General features: G+C 41.3%; 1 protein-coding gene across 20 annotated transcripts in view; it reads left to right on the top strand.

Moving 5' to 3' along the window:
- The window catches only part of NRCAM (neuronal cell adhesion molecule), a 320,798-nt gene that overhangs the window by 215,742 nt on the left and 89,462 nt on the right, over positions 1–15,594 (top strand). For 13 of the 20 annotated variants that reach the window (XM_060304836.1, XM_060304830.1, XM_060304834.1 and 10 more), the window contains exons 4-5: positions 11,061–11,264; positions 13,676–13,693. In XM_060304836.1, coding sequence (XP_060160819.1) covers positions 11,156–11,264; positions 13,676–13,693 — 127 coding nt within the window. In that variant the 5' untranslated portion in view covers positions 11,061–11,155. The remainder of the gene's footprint in view (positions 1–11,060; positions 11,265–13,675; positions 13,694–15,594) is intronic. The other 7 variants (XM_060304837.1, XM_060304827.1, XM_030871144.2 and 4 more) reach the window with 1 other exon arrangement.

The following is a 15,594-nucleotide window of genomic DNA, read 5'->3' as shown; positions in this document are numbered from 1 at the left end:
TCTCACTTTTTCTTCTTACTTCCCAACTCTCTTTCTGGAAAGCCACAAATATTTGTCTTTAGGAACTCAGTTGACCCACAAAAATTTTGTTCATGAATTACTCAACTGAAGAGCTGCAAAGAGGCTGTAATTCTAGGTTTAATGTTCCTATTAACCAACTTTGATGAAAACCAGAGGCTTTTCTCTTCTGATTCTTCCAGGGAGCTGGAAACTTGGACCAAGAATGCTTTCCTCTGGTTGATGCTTCTAACCCGCTCTTTGAGTTGTTATTTCTTCCACACCATAGCAATGAAATTCCATATTTCTTCTATGAAGTCCCTTTAGGTAGTGATAGAAATAGAATATGACCTTTTTATAGAAAAGGTGGTTCCTGAGAAGGCACACAAACAGAACATTCTAGAGCTTTGACTGTTGGCTTGATTGAATCTCACATTGCAGAGAACAGTGTTTCTAACATTCACGCTTTTGTGTGCTTTGCTTCTATGGAGAATATGGACTCCTGAGGACTTCTGAGGAGCTAATATTTAACTTCCTGGAGACTGAATTCTATTCTAAATACCAGGAGGAGGATACGCTCTTTGAAGTAAATCTGACAAATTCTCTTCGAAGCAAAGGATCACTTCCTGATTTTTTTTATAAATGCAGATTTTCACGTAGCCTGTTTAAGAAAATTAAATGTTCCAGGAATTAAATATGAATTACTCCCCTGTTTGGCTGGTAAATCCTTTGTAGTAGAAAATGCATATCAGCGAGTGACTGGGATTTGTTCTTTATATAAAATAGCCTCTAGCTGGAATGAAGGATTTCCAGCTATTTAGTTTATGATAATACACCTTCCCCAGCACTGATACCAAGTGGAAAACACAATTCTTCATGTCATGTCAGACTCCATTTCTCATTTTCACAGTCCCGTTGTGATTATACAGAGCCTGGATACCTTAGCAAAATGCATCTGGAAATGTTACTGTGAAGATTATAGTCATTTGTGACATGGCAGGAGGGACAGCCTTTGGATTTGATCAATCTGGGCATTCTGCCTGCTCGCCCCCATGCCCAGGCCCATGTCTGGGGGAAACCCAAGTTACAGGAAAGAGTGGTTCAGACATGCAGCTGAACGGAAGGCAGAGGAGATGGTTGCAGCCAGCCAGCGCCCACACAGCCCTTGCGCACCACCATCATCCCGCCCCCTGGCTGATCACTGAGAGGAAACAGTGCAATGGCCCTCCTGTAGCATGTGACTTCTGAAACTCTTTCCAGAAAGGCACCTTCAGATTTACTGTGAACCAAGCATGCCCTCTGTGGCAGAGATAGTGGTGCCCCAGAGATATTCACAGGCACTGGATATTTCCCAGAATCCCTTGTGGTTGGAGTCATTGACTCCCTCCGGTCCATGGGTGGTGAGCAAAAGATGTGACGTCACCTCTGGGTGGCGGCAGTTAAGAGCAGGAGAACACGGGGACTCTGGAAGCCACGTATTGAGATGGCTGCCTCACAAAATGGTGGAGCCTCTGTCAGCCTAGAACAGAGCCTCTTGCCCACCCACACCGGACATTTGCAGGAGTGGGGTATATAAACTGTACTGTGCTGAGACCTCGGGGTGATTTCTGCCAGCGGTTTAGGATAATTCTCCCTCCAGCTCGCTCTTCTCCCCATCCCCCCAACTCAGGCCATTGAGATCGTGACCCCTGCCATGCGTCTCCACCCTGAATGGCTCATACCATTTCACAAGAATAACAGTTTGCAAATGCCGGCTTCTTATCTTTGACATATGACATAATGTTTCTAGAGTGACTAGCCTGCCAAGGCATTCCAGAATGCTGTTATCTACTATTAAGTGGCTGCCATGTTGCCATGTGTTGTTTACTTGACAAGTAGGTAAGGTAGCGCCCATGGAGAATATTAATATCCTGCGTGGCCTTTTCTGCTGGAGGTTTTAATAAAGTGTTTCTGATCCTTACATCTTTTCGGTGATATTTATAGAAATCTCCATTTACAAGAAGATAAGTAGAGCCAGAGCATGTTTCGGTGACTTGACAAATGTTTCCGAATATATAACGATCGAGGCTCATATTCAGAATGAAATTTCCATTTCTCAGACTTCACCTTTAGAGCAGTTCCCTACTTTCCATTTTTAAAAATTGGAACTTTGTTTCTGTTTCGTAATCTGAAGGAAATCACCTGGGAAGCGGACCTTGTGATAAAGTAAGAGACCTGTCTCTAAGGCCTGCCTTTCCCCTTCTCCTTCCCTTTTTCTTCAACTCCCTGTTTAGTAGGTGAGTGCGTAGGTGCAGGTAGAAGCCGAGATTGAGCAGCGGCAAATTCTGGTCTGATTCATGAAGATGGGAAGGTAGAGCTACACAGGGCTCCCTCTCACCCTGTCCTCTAGCTTAATTTTTGCTTTTCTGCATTAGAAATAGATTGATATAATCCCTAAGACTCTAAATTAGACATGATCCACAATTATTTTAGTGTAAAAAGTTTTCTTGGATGTCAGTAGTAACTGTTTTCTGTTTATTGAGTACAAGTTTTGTATGAGAAATATAACTTAAGTCTGTGTCCTTTGGCTGGACCAACATATATACGAGGAAGTATATCTAGGAAAAAACAAAATGACATCATTTTAGAGGGAAAACCGACATCACCAGACTATTCATTTAGGATTGCTGTGGTCCCAGCCATGACCTTGTAAGAAGATCTGTGCATCTAAATCATCAGAACTCTTTTTTTTTGTTGGGGGTAGGAGTTTATTAATTTATTTAGAGGGCTTTCTCTAGCTGTGACAAGCGGGGGCCACTCTTCATCGTGGTGCGCGGGCCTCTCAGTATCGCGGCCTCTCTTGTTGCGGGGCACAGGCTCCAGACGCGCAGGCTCAGTAGTTGTGGCTCACGGGCCTAGCTGCTCCGCGGCATGTGGGATCCTCCCAGACCAGGGCTCGAACCCGCGTCCCCTGCATTAGCAGGCAGATTGTCAACCACTGCGCCACCAGGGAAGCCCCATCAGAACTCTTAAATGGGCAAATTAGCATCTTTCTGGTTGCAAGAAATAGCCGATCTGAGTTTATCTTAATTAATTGTTTCAGGTATCTGTGGCTACATAACAAATCACCTCCAAATTTTGTGGCTTGAAACAATTATTTTTTGTAATTCTAAACGTTTGTTAACCCTCAGATGACTGGCATCTGATTGTTCAGTTCTCAGATGGTTCTTCTGTTGCGTATAGTTCAGCAGGTCACTTGCTCAGCTGATTTTAGCTGGGAGCTCAGTAGGGCCCAAAAAGTCCAAGATGATCTTTCATCTCCCCAAGGTCTCTTTCTACTCTTTCCTCTCACCATACATAGTCTAGCTAAGCTTCCTAGAGGGAACATTACAAGAGGAAAGCCCAGTGTGCAAATGCTCATCATACCTCTGCTCGCATAATCCTTGCTAAAATCCCATTGGCCAAAGCATGTCCCATGGCCAAGCCCGGAGTCATAGTGAGAAGGGAGTACACAAAGGGACACATGCTGGAGGAGCGCTTCCTGTGGACCACTGATGTAACAGTCTACCTACCACGTTAGTGAAGGCTCGTTTTAGCGTTCACACGCTGGAAGAAAGACAAGAAGACCTTTCAACCGCAAGCACTATTCTGGCGAACCTCACAGAGATTTGGAACGTTGTTTGGGATGCCAAGAGTTTGAGAGACCTGGTGATCACAGTGCAAATGGAGCAAGTCCTTGTCATCACCTGCCAGGCATTCCACCAATGCCGTGGGCACTCAGTGACTGTCTGCTTCTACTGACCCTGTTGCTGCCCACGGCCGCATTCTGCTCGGGACACCTCCCATGCCCTGCTTACTCATGGTTTCTCATGCTGCCTTGCCTGTGTGTCATCTTTGGCCTTTGTTCCTGCTCCAAACTGTTGACTCATTCTCTCTTTCTGCCTCATATTCATGCTCCCCATGAGAAAGGAATTTACTACCACTTCGTTGGTCACTCTCCAGCCCTCTAAAATAGCCAAGTCATCTCACAGGCTCTACATGGCCTTTGGTCAGACACCCACGCCGGATTCTTCTAGCCCCGGTCAGGATGATGGCGTCAGCGCAGAAAGACAGACTGTGAACATGGCAAGCATTGAGGGAATAGTCTCCTCTCTGATCTGTTTAGCTAATTGTGATTGGATTCAGAAGTGGGGGTGAGGAAGGCTTCCTTTGAGAGGCCCTAGTCCCTTTCTCTCTTACTCCGCCCAGTCTTCCTTTTCTCGTCAGCTCTCTCACCCCTGAAGCCGATCCTGACAGCTGTCATCAGATAATTGGCTGGACAAGTGTGGGACAGGTGCCACCCTTGGTCATGGTCGCCATTAGCCTCACCCATATGCACTTTTCATTAAGCATGCTTTATCCTTTGTTTTAGATCTCTCAGTTAATCATCCTTTACTGTTTCCTTTCTTGTAATTGCTGTGTTAAATTAAGGAGGTGTGAAAAAGCCCGTATCCAAATAATTTCGTGTGTTGCAAATAACTAGATTTTATTGAAAGACTTGGCTGTTTTTGATGATCTAACTTCAGTGGCAAAAGGGCTTTAAAATTGTTTTCTATATCCAAGCGGTCCTTAAAATATTGTGTGATGTGTGTTTTTAGACCTCTTCATGCATGAAATATCCCTAGAATAATTCACAAAATTTGGTGTTAGTAACCCTTCCAAGGGAGAAACTGGGTTGTTGTGCTGCTTACTTTGAATTATGTGGTCTTTTGTACCTTATGAATGTTGTACCATGTGCATGTATATTGCCTACTTTCTTTGAGGCATTTTAAATATTTTTAGTTTTAGTTTTTAAAATTTTTGTGGTTCCCTTTTTGTTTTAAATTGATGAATAGTTGATTTACAATGTTTCAGGTATACAGCAAAGTGATTCAGATAAATATAGATATATATTCTTTTTCAGATTCTTTTCCATTATACGTTATTATAAGATATTGAATATAGTTCCCTATGCTATACAGTAGGTCCTTATTAGTTATCTATTTTATATATAGTCGTGTTTACTTGTCAATCACAAATTCCCAGTTTATCCCTCCTCCCCTTTCCCCTTTGGTAGCCGTAAGTTTGTTTTCTATGTCTGTGAGTCAATTTCTGTTTTGTAAATAAGTCCATTTGTACCATTTTTTTAGATTCCACATAGAAGTGATATCATATGATATTTGTCTGTTTCTATCTGACTTACTTCACTTAGTATGATAATCTCTAGTCCATCCATGTTGCTGCAAATGGCATCATTTCATTCTTTTTTATGGCTGAGTAGTATTCCCTTGTATATATGTACCACATCTTCTTTATCCATTAGTCTTTCAGTGGACATTTAGGTTGCTTCCACGTCTTGGCTACTGTGAATAGTTCTGCTGTGAACATTGGGGTACATGTATCTTTTCGAATTACAGTTTTTGTCTTTTCCAAATATATGCCCAGGAGTAGGATTACTGGATCATATGATGACTCTATTTTTATTGTTTTAAGAAACCTCCGTATTGTTCTCCATAACTACATTGCCTGCTTTTAAAATTAACTTTCTGAAAGTGTGTCTTGCCTACAGTGTCCTAGCTTGTGGTTCCTTTCAAAGGCCAGGGTCAACATGTGGTAAAGTTCCAGCAGGCCCTGTTCACATGCCATCCAGTGTGAAGGGGCCCCTGAAGTTGTGCTCTGGGCCACACGGGGAAGATCTTCTGTAGATATTCACAAACCATTAGCACTTTGTTTTTTAACATCAGTGACTAAACTTGGTAATTCTGTTTGCTTATTGGCTAAATGCAAAATAAGAGGATATGAGAAGAAGGGCAATGTGACAGGCTGAAAGCTCTAGAACTTTTCGGAAGAACTGGAGCTCTGGGTCTGTCACTTCACATACCTTGTGTGTGTCCTTAAGCAAATGACTTTACCATCCCGCATCTCAGGTTCCTTACCAGTAAACTGGGAAATGAAATAGAGTTTCCCTTTTGGGGTTATTGGCAAGATGAGATAAATTAATACATGGAACAAACTCAGAGTGATTCCTGGCACATAGAAGGTCTCAGTGAATAATGGCCACCATGATTGGTTTTTTCCTCATCTGTTTAATGGGTATAATACCTGCTTTTCTATTTTCTGTGATTTTTATGAATACCAAGTAACATAATCAGTTAGAGTGCTCTGAGTATTGGAGATTTGAGCTATTATCAAGATGTATTCTGTCATCTATTACTTGGTTAAAAAACATCTATTAATTATTCACCTTTCCTTCAGTACTATTCCAGGTTCTAGCTACCAGATTCCTTGCAGAATCTCTATTATGGGACATCCCTTTGGTCTGGGAGGGAATTAGAAACATGTTCCTCTGCTTCACAAAGTTTGCCTTGTTATTTGAAGAGATCGTTACACTCTCTAGAGTCACATAATCCCAAACTCCTTTTTTCTAAGGCGCATTCCTGGTAGTGGAGTTGTGTAGATTTGTGTGACTTTGTTCATGTGTTAATTATACAAAGTGCTTGTCCATTTCTCTCTAATCTTCCTTCCGTAGTCTTAGACTCAAAACCAGTGATTGACCAGCACAAGCACGGGCTAGGAATGGGCATTAGTGTGCTTATTCCTTTTGGTAAATGTTTAACAAAATATAAAAAGTAACCCTCCCAATACTACTCAGCCGTAAAAAAGAGTGAAATAATGCCATTTGCAGCAACATGGATGGACCCAGAGACTGTCATACTGAGAGAAGTAAGTCAGACAGAGAAAGACAAATATATAACATCACTTATATGTGGAATCTAAAATATGACACAAATGAACTTATTTACAAAACAGAAACAGATTCATAGACATAGAGAACAGACTTGCGGTTACCAAAGGGGAAAGGGGTTGGGGGAGGGATAAATTAGGAGTTTGGGATTAGCAGATACAAACTACTATGTATAAAAATAGATAAATAACAGGGTCCTACTGTATAGCACAGGGAACTATATTTAACGTCCTGTAATAAACCATAATGGAAAAGAATATACATATACACACATACATGTATATTGATATATAACAATCAGTTTGCTGTACGTCAGAAACTAACACAAGACTGTAAATCAACTATACCTCAATTAAAAAAACAAGTAACCATCCCGAGTTGATTGCTGAAAAACGCCTTTCACAGTCAAGATGATGCCACTTCCAGTTAGCTATGCACTCAGTGAGGCCAGCCGCTGAGGGCTCACCAGAGCGATAATTAGTGTGCCAAAGGGCATCCAGTCACATAAGCATCTTTGTTTACTGGCTTAGAGAGTAGATTGTGTTACACTGTGCAATCAGCATTGAACCACCCATGTTGGGAAGCTGAAAAGTACAGACAGGCTAGAATGAAGTGGTAAGTAGTGCATGGCCTTCTGGTTCTAGTGGAGAGCTGCTCTATTTTTTTTATTCAAATAATTTCAGTTTTCACTTGAGAAAAACAAAGATTTTCTTTTCTTTCTTAATGACAGGACTTCTTAAGCAACAAGAGAGCTGTGTTTCTTGGGCTTAATATGAATCCTTTGTCAAAACCTTAGGTTTTTCTTTTAAAATATATGGTAAAAACGTGAGACAACATGTGCTGTATGGTTTCATATGAATTTTAGGCAAAAGAAGTAAGGAAATCTTGAATGGTGTTTCTTTCCTCATGATAGAAAGTTTACTAAAAGAGGGAGATTTTTTTCTCCTTCTGTTAAGAGATTCTGTAGGTAATACATGAAAAGTTGCTTTGAACGGAGTGAAATGAAGTGAAATAGTAAAAGGCTTTCCTGTTTATCATTACTCTGGGTTGTTTTAACAATATATGTGGTTTTCAGTATCAGGATGATTTATATTCTGAAGATGAACCTATCATTTGCCTCATTCAAGCATGCTTTAAAATGTCTGTGGCAAATATTGTTTGAAAATTATAAGCTATATTGTGCTAACATGCCCTCTAGCCTTGACTAAACAAGATGCTGCTATTTCAAATGGGGGTTTCATTCATGCTAATGTAATTGCATTAACCATTTAGTTTTAGTTCACGCTTCTCATGTATGAGAGAATGACCATCCTTTTTCCAAGGTAAAGTAAAAGACAGGTGGGCTCCTGGCAGGGCAGGGTGCTGACATCGGTACTCCGAGGGCAGAAGCAGTGGTTTTTCTTTGTAAGACTTGCAAAGCCCATCGCTCTTCAAGAGAGAAAGCTCAGTTTTCTGTAGCTGTATTTGATTTTCACTGTGACTGAGTGCCGGGGACCTAATGCTGTCCTTGGGTATTGGGTTATTCACCTGTGATGGCATTCATAGGAGAAGTCGGTGATTTTCCATGGGCAGGATTTGGAGGGTGGGCTGGGCCATTGCTTTGTCCTCCCCAAACAGAATCTACACTGGAGATGATTTTGTGGCTATTGGTTTAAATGAACTTACAGCTTCTGAAGAGAGACCACATCTTCATTCCCTGTAGTTCATGAGCTCCTCTCACTGTGAAGATTGACTTATGTCTCTTTAAGTAAGTGTTGTTTCAGTTTTTCTTAAGATTTTTATTTTTTTCTTTATATAACACTGTGATATAATGTGGAATATTTTATTCCATCTATATTCTGAAAAGGCAAAGCAGTTGAATGATACTTTCTTTTACACGACGTTGTGTCATTGTTTTCTCTGTTCTGAAGGATGAGTCGTTAAGGCATCCAAGGAAAATAAATAATGAATGAAAAACTTGGAAATTGTATGTAGTTGCTTACGATCTTACGGGCATTACAATTTCTTAGTACATCTTTTAGAAAGTGTTTTAGTTCTCTGGCGTCTCTTCAGAAAGCTAGGCACTTAAATTGAATAAACTCAGTTAGCTTGACACACAAATCAAGCAGGTATGCCTTTTGTTTTCTTGGTGCTTGGTTCTGTCCTTTTCTCTCAGTATGTGTAGTATGTACCATGGACTTGTTTTAGTGCCATTTGTGCCATTTATGTTAATTTTCCTTGAAGCTTATGTGTAAATTCACAATTAGCGTTTCAACCCAAAAAAAAATCATGAGAGACCTAAGTCAATTCGATTAAATGGTATAGATCTGCTTTGCATGCACAGAAAGACAGTCTGGATTATATTTTGGTTAGAAATGGTTGGGCGAGCTTTTCTACCGGCCTCTCGCTGTTTAATGGTCATGATTGTTTATATATTATAATATGGGAAGACAAATTTCCTGGATCTTAAATGAAACCACACAGTATGGGTGTTTCATTCACAAAATAATATTTATATATGTATCATGTCTATGTTTAGCATATTTTTTTGTATTTGTTTAGCAAGAAATGTCCAACTATAATTATAATCCGGTTCAAATCAGAACTCAGCTGCTAGCAAAACACATGTTGTCAGCATTGTTTCATTTTTCTTTTATACATTTAAGCTCTCTTCCATACACAGACATGATATGCCAACTAATTTGATCACATTGACAAGAGTTTGGTTTTTAAACCAAGTAGCGTAAATATAAATATAGCCACAGGCAGACTGTGGTCAGAGTGCCTATCTGAATACAACCTCACCTTTCCCCTTTCCCTCCTTCACTTTTTTTCTACCAATATTTATTTACTCCCTACCACGTGCCAGGCACTGTGATGAGCTCTGGGGACACAATGGGGAACAGGAAAGATGTTGTCCCTACCCTTCGAGGCTTTCAGTTCAGTGGGAAAGATGGACATTTTAAAAATACACGATTACACCAGTAATTAAGCTGTAAGAACAATCTTAGTTTATAATAATGACACCCCTACCTTCGCAAGAGAGCCATTGGTCACTCACACTTCTCTTTATTGATGAGAAGTTGTGATTAAACCCGTCATTCCAGGTAGAGGTCTGTTGTAGGACAGAGGTCTGTATTCCGTGTGCTCATGTTCTCTTGGTACTTTCATGTGCAGGGCATACTACCTTAGGTGATAGGAGAGGAATACAAAGATGGGAGAGGCTCAACCTTTGCCTGAAGGAGTAGGGGAGAGAGTATGCATACCCCCAAAAAAGTCTATCACTGTATCTACCTGTATACTATATGTGATGAATAAAACGTAATTTCAGAGATTCTCAGAGAGTGAAATGCCTTCTAGTTTGAGTGATCAGCTCATGTTGGGTTGGCCAAAAAGTTCGTTCAGGTTTTGCCATAAGATGTTACAGAAACCCAAACGAACTTTTTGGCCAACCCAGTAAACGCTCTATAAAGAAACCCATTGGACATTGTTGAGGACATAGGGTGGAGAGGGCATTCCAGGTAAAAGGAATAGAATAAACCAAGGCAAGAAGTTAGGAAAATTCAAAGCGTACTGAAGGATTGACCCAAGAAAGCAAAGCAGAGTCAGACAATCAGGCAAAAAAGAATACTTACGTGACGATAGAGGGAAATGAGGTTGGTGGGATGAATTGAGACCAGGTCGTTCAAGTTTTTGTATTACTTATTTAAGGATATATTGAACTTTAATTGGGTAGGTCCCATGGGGCTACTCCCAGTATTTAACCAAAGACCCTTAGGAAAACTAATCAGCACTGTTTAGGAGGGTGACTGCAGTGAGGAAGACCTGGAACTCAGAGCCCAGGCATAGCTGTTGCCACCGTCTAGGTAGGAGATGGAGAGGGCCAGAATTCTTGGTGGTTGAACCGGTAAATCAGTGTTTGGGGTTTGAAGCAAATTGGCAACCATGCCCTGAACCTTCCCAGTGGTAATCTCTAGAAAGGAGAAGCCATTAGGCCTCCCCTTCAAAGGCACACCTTCTAACTGATTTATAAGCCAAGTTTTCCTGATCTATTAGGAACATGGTAGCCTCTAATATAAAGCAGATATTTAAAATGGGAAGACCAGAAGGGTGGCAAAGTTGACAGATTTTGCTTGACATCCCTACAAATATTTCTGACCTAATTTTAGCTGATTTATGAATAAATGAGTCTCTCAGTCTTCAGAGTGAAATATTTAAAAGTTAGAGTTCCATTTAGAGTTCATGTATAATACAGAACTGATTTTCTGTGCTGCCGACTTCCTCTCTTCGTTTCCTCCTTTTTTCAAAAGTGCACTATAATTCTTCTCCTATCCTTTTTCAGTTTCCTGCATGAGACTTATTTAAACGTTGCACACACATCTTTTGTGAAAGAAGAAAAGGAAATTCAGCTTGTGGGGCTCAGCGGGAGTTCAGCTAATGCAGCTTAAAATAATGATGCCGAAAAAGAAGCACTTATCTGCAAGCAGAGCACCCCTGATCCTCTTCCTGTGCCAGATGATTAGTGCACTGGAAGTCCCTCTTGATCGTAAGTATTAACGTTGGAAAGCTCTTAGGCCCGGGAGTCAGACCCTCCCCGGCATTTACCATCACTCTGAGCCGTGTGGATGGAGGAGATGTCCGTGTGATCCTGAAAAGTGAATCAAAACTAATCTGGCTTTTACCTTCAGCACCCTGTGTTTATAAAGAATCAGACCCTAGAAATGGCCATTGAATCGCAGACACATTGTCCCTTCCCTGTCATTATCTTTCCCTCCCCTCAGGTGCTTTTGGTGTACCATGGGGGCGCTGACCAGAGAAGGAGTGAATTGTGAGCTACCCTGATCCTCCCAGCAGGCAACTCTTTATAGAAGCAGTCCCGCAAGAAAACTATAGAAATCGCTTTAAAATGATCACAGAGACCCCCCACACACCCCGTTTATCCTGTCCCCGCATCTCCACCTTCTTTCTTCATATGCTAAGAGTGAAAAGATCATCTCTCAGCCAACCCCACGCCCCTCTGTATCCCCAAACTACCCACGGCTCGTTTCTCTGGATTCAGACAAGGCACAATTCACTTTTGAGTTTTGGATCTTAATATGAGTTTAGAGCTAGGAACTATATCTTATCTAAAGCCTAGTGAGAGGTCTTTGTTTTTCAAACGGTGATAAAAAACCAAGATGTCAATGTTGAGAATGAAACAAGTCTTCGGCAAAATTACTATTTAAAATGGAGCAAGTGGGCTTCCCTGGTGGCACAGTGGTTGTGAGTCCGCCTGCCGATGCAGGGGACACGGGTTCGTGCCCTGGTCCGGGAAGATCCCACATGCCGCGGAGCGGCTGGGCCCGTGAGCCATGGCTGCTGAGCCTGCACGTCCGGAGCCTGTGCTCCGAAACGGGAGAGGCCACAACAGTGAGAGGCTCACATACCACAAAAAAAAAAAAAAAAAAAAAAAAAAAGTGGAGCAAGTAACAGCTACTATAGGAGCCCACCCTTTCCTGAATAAAGTACTGTATATACTGCACTCTCCCTGGGCTGGGTGGCCTGTTTGTAAGAAATAAAGATAATGCTAGGGGCCAACGGGTCACTTTTCCTGCAACGGAAAGCAGAATTTGAAATCTGGACTATTACTGTACTTCAGAATTGGTTTATTCTTCATCCCTAATCAGCATGACCTCTTTAAATCCATTAGCTTCTTGAATAGAACATCTGTTTGGCGAGCTTTCCAAGGTACAAGGAAGGTACACTTTCCCGGGGCGATTCTATTGTTGGGATGTCAGGTTTTTTTTGTTTTTTTTTTTTTTGCCAATGAGGTTGCAACTGCCAGTGGGGAGACAATTAAGAAGAGATGTGATTGGCCCCATACTTTGTTGACTCCCTTTTCTGTGCATCTTTAGTCTAAAGTGTAAGAAAATGCAACGTTCTCCTTCTTTTCAAAAGATATTCATTCAGTGACCTTAATTTCAGTTAAAAAAAAAAAAGAGATATGATTGGTTAAGCCCATTGGAGTTGGAATGCCTAAGTAAGCATTTGCCCTAATGGATGTGTAGAAGAAAGAGCATTTGAGAGAAATGCTTTTGTTCTCTCTTCTGTTAAATATGTTCCCCTTTAATCTGACTGCTCAGTCTTACAATCAGAGGGAAACAGTCACCTACGGCTAACTCAATTATCGCTGCTAATGGAGAACAGCAGAACCATGATGAAAAGAAAGTCACAGGCAACCCAGGTGCTCCTGCATTAACCTTTGCAAGTAGTAATGACAGGCAGCACAGCAGAGTCATGTGAATTGCATGCTAATGTCATTTCTTCCCTGCCCCTCTTCCTTATCCCCCCTTTCCATGAGCCGCTCCTTGGGGTGGGTACTAGCAAACCCTGGGTGACTGAGGAATTCTGAAGCAGAAACATGCTAGCAGTCTGAAAAGTGCAATTACCTACTTGGCGATTAACCGTAGAAATCTAAAAACCTCAGATCAGTGTTGGATTTAGCTTGGATGGAGCGCTGTCATTGTAGCAATGTCCCATTGTTAGGTATTGTCACCATGTGCGTAGTGATGTCTGGGGTAATAGGATCAGACACAACACAGTCTGTGACAACTCAGATTAATTGTAGATTTCAGCTGTTTTTCAAATTGAATGTAATTACTTGTCCAGCACAACACGTATGGAATGGAATTAGCCATTCCTATTCCTGGCAGAATCATTTTTTGGCCTACAGGATCCCTTTTGTTCTTCCATATGTGGATGTAGAAAGGTCTGCTTCAGGAATAAACAAAACCTTTAATGGGAGTTTCTTTCTCTTGCTACTTCACAACCTCCGTCTTTGCTCTACTGGTTTTTTAGGTCAAATAAAATAGGCAAGATGCCCCTTTTATCTTCAGGGTGCTAACGTTCTTATTACTAACACCTGGTTTTCTTTAATCCTGTTTGCCCACTCACCTGCTGATATTGCTGGGGAAAAAGCAAAACTTCTTGAAGACTGTAAGTGTCTTTCCGTCATTACCAGGCAGTGTGAAAATTTGACTGTGTCTTTGTTTTTGAATGAATGCTGTGAATTAAAACGCACGATTTTGTTTTCGTGACTAACGTCTTTTTAAGTGTGTGTGTTTACTGTGGCTAATCATTGCATTTAAATTCCAAGAAGCAGGTTTAATCTATTCCTTGCATGAATTCTGAAGACTCAGGTATTACTGTCTTTCTTTTACCAGTATTCTGGGCTACTAACTTCTGAGCTTTGTTCACATCTGATGTAACTCAGTGAGAAAATTCACTAAATTTGAAGAGAATGTCTGGTTCTAAATGCTGTTAAAGGCTTGCTGGAATAAAAAACATGTCTTTGGGTATATATAGGAGGTGGGTGCATGAAAATGCTTCACCCGAGTTCGCTGTCAAACTTCTTCAACCTGTAGGACTGGGTAGACTAGTGTTTCTAAGTGTCATCAGTATAATGGCCCAGAGAATTTGAGAATTGTTTTGATGTGTGCAAAAGACAGGCACCCCCATTCACATCATCTCTGAGTGGCGTGCTCTAATCTATAACTGCTGCCTCTGACAGTAGGGCAACATCTGTCATCTACCTAAAAAAGTAGTTTTCAGGCATTTGAAAAATTCTTTGATATTAGATTAGCCAGGAAAATTATATAAAACCACCTTTTCCCCTTATTACTTCAAAGCCCTTGTAGTTGCCAGTTGACCTAAGCACGCTTCAAAGAGGTACATCTAGGTGCTAAACTCTTAGTAGTTATGCGTGGCAGCTAAGCCAGCTCTGTTACAGACACATGAATAGAAGTTCTGGGTCTGCAACCATTACCCTTGCACCTCTGTCACTTACAGAAAAGCACAAAAAATTGGACTGAGTCACTCCTAAAAATCCCCCTACCCACCACCTATCCCCACCAGTCCCTGAGTGGGAAATTCTAGGCTTCTTTCCATCATCCCAAACTCTCTACTCCCAAAGCCTGAAGGATCACTCCAAAGTGAAGCTGGTCTAATTAAAAATGTTTATAGCTAACATCAGTGAACCATTATAGGACTGGAATGTACTAAGAATTTTACACAAATTATTTTATTTAATTTTCCCAGCAACGCTAGGAGATAGATACTGCTTTTAAACCCTGTTTTTCCTCTGTGGAAACGAGGGCTTACAGAAGTTAAGAAACTTGCTTGAAGTCTCACAGCTGGTAAGAAATAGACTAGTTCTTAACCACTAGCCCAAACTGTTAACCAGCTTTGGTAACTGCCGGCTAGAAGCATGAGTGTCCTGTGAACAGTGCTAGAGGCTGGGAAGAGCAGCTGGCTAAGGAGGACGAGGAAGGGATGGATCTTGCTAAAGGAGTTGAAATTGACGCTGTGCAGTAGTATCCCGCAGTTAATAGGTGCACAATAAATGATGGCAATTATGAGTTTCATTTTTTATCTATATTTTAGGTGTTATTTGGATGTTTAGTAAGAGACGTCTGGTGAACAGCCCCGAGACTGCAGACAAAGCAAGAGAAGAGATCCATGTTTACAGATTTATAAGGCATTGAACATGGAAATGATCAATTTAGCCCTGGCAACAATTCACCACAGGAAAGAAAGACAAAAGCTGAGGACGATTATTAAGCTTTGGGAAATACTTGATTGACAGGTGGAAGAAGTTTCACAAAGGAAGCACAGAGCATAGGTGGAGAGGAAAGGGACGATCCAGAATATGAAAAATGATCCAGATAAGTCTTTACATGGTAAAGATGTCCTGTCCATTGTAAGATGTTTAGCAGCATCCCTGGCCTCTACCCACCAGATGCCAGGACCACCCCCATCCCAGTGGTGACAACCAAAATGGACTCTGGATGTGGTCAGATGTCCCCCAAGGACTGGGGGCAAATGGCCCCTGGTTGAGA

Source organism: Globicephala melas, chromosome 9, assembly GCF_963455315.2.
Source record: "Globicephala melas chromosome 9, mGloMel1.2, whole genome shotgun sequence".
Classification (NCBI taxonomy): Eukaryota; Metazoa; Chordata; class Mammalia; order Artiodactyla; family Delphinidae; genus Globicephala; species Globicephala melas.
Note: the sequence above shows the minus strand (reverse complement) of the source record. Positions and strands in the feature narration are given on the sequence as shown.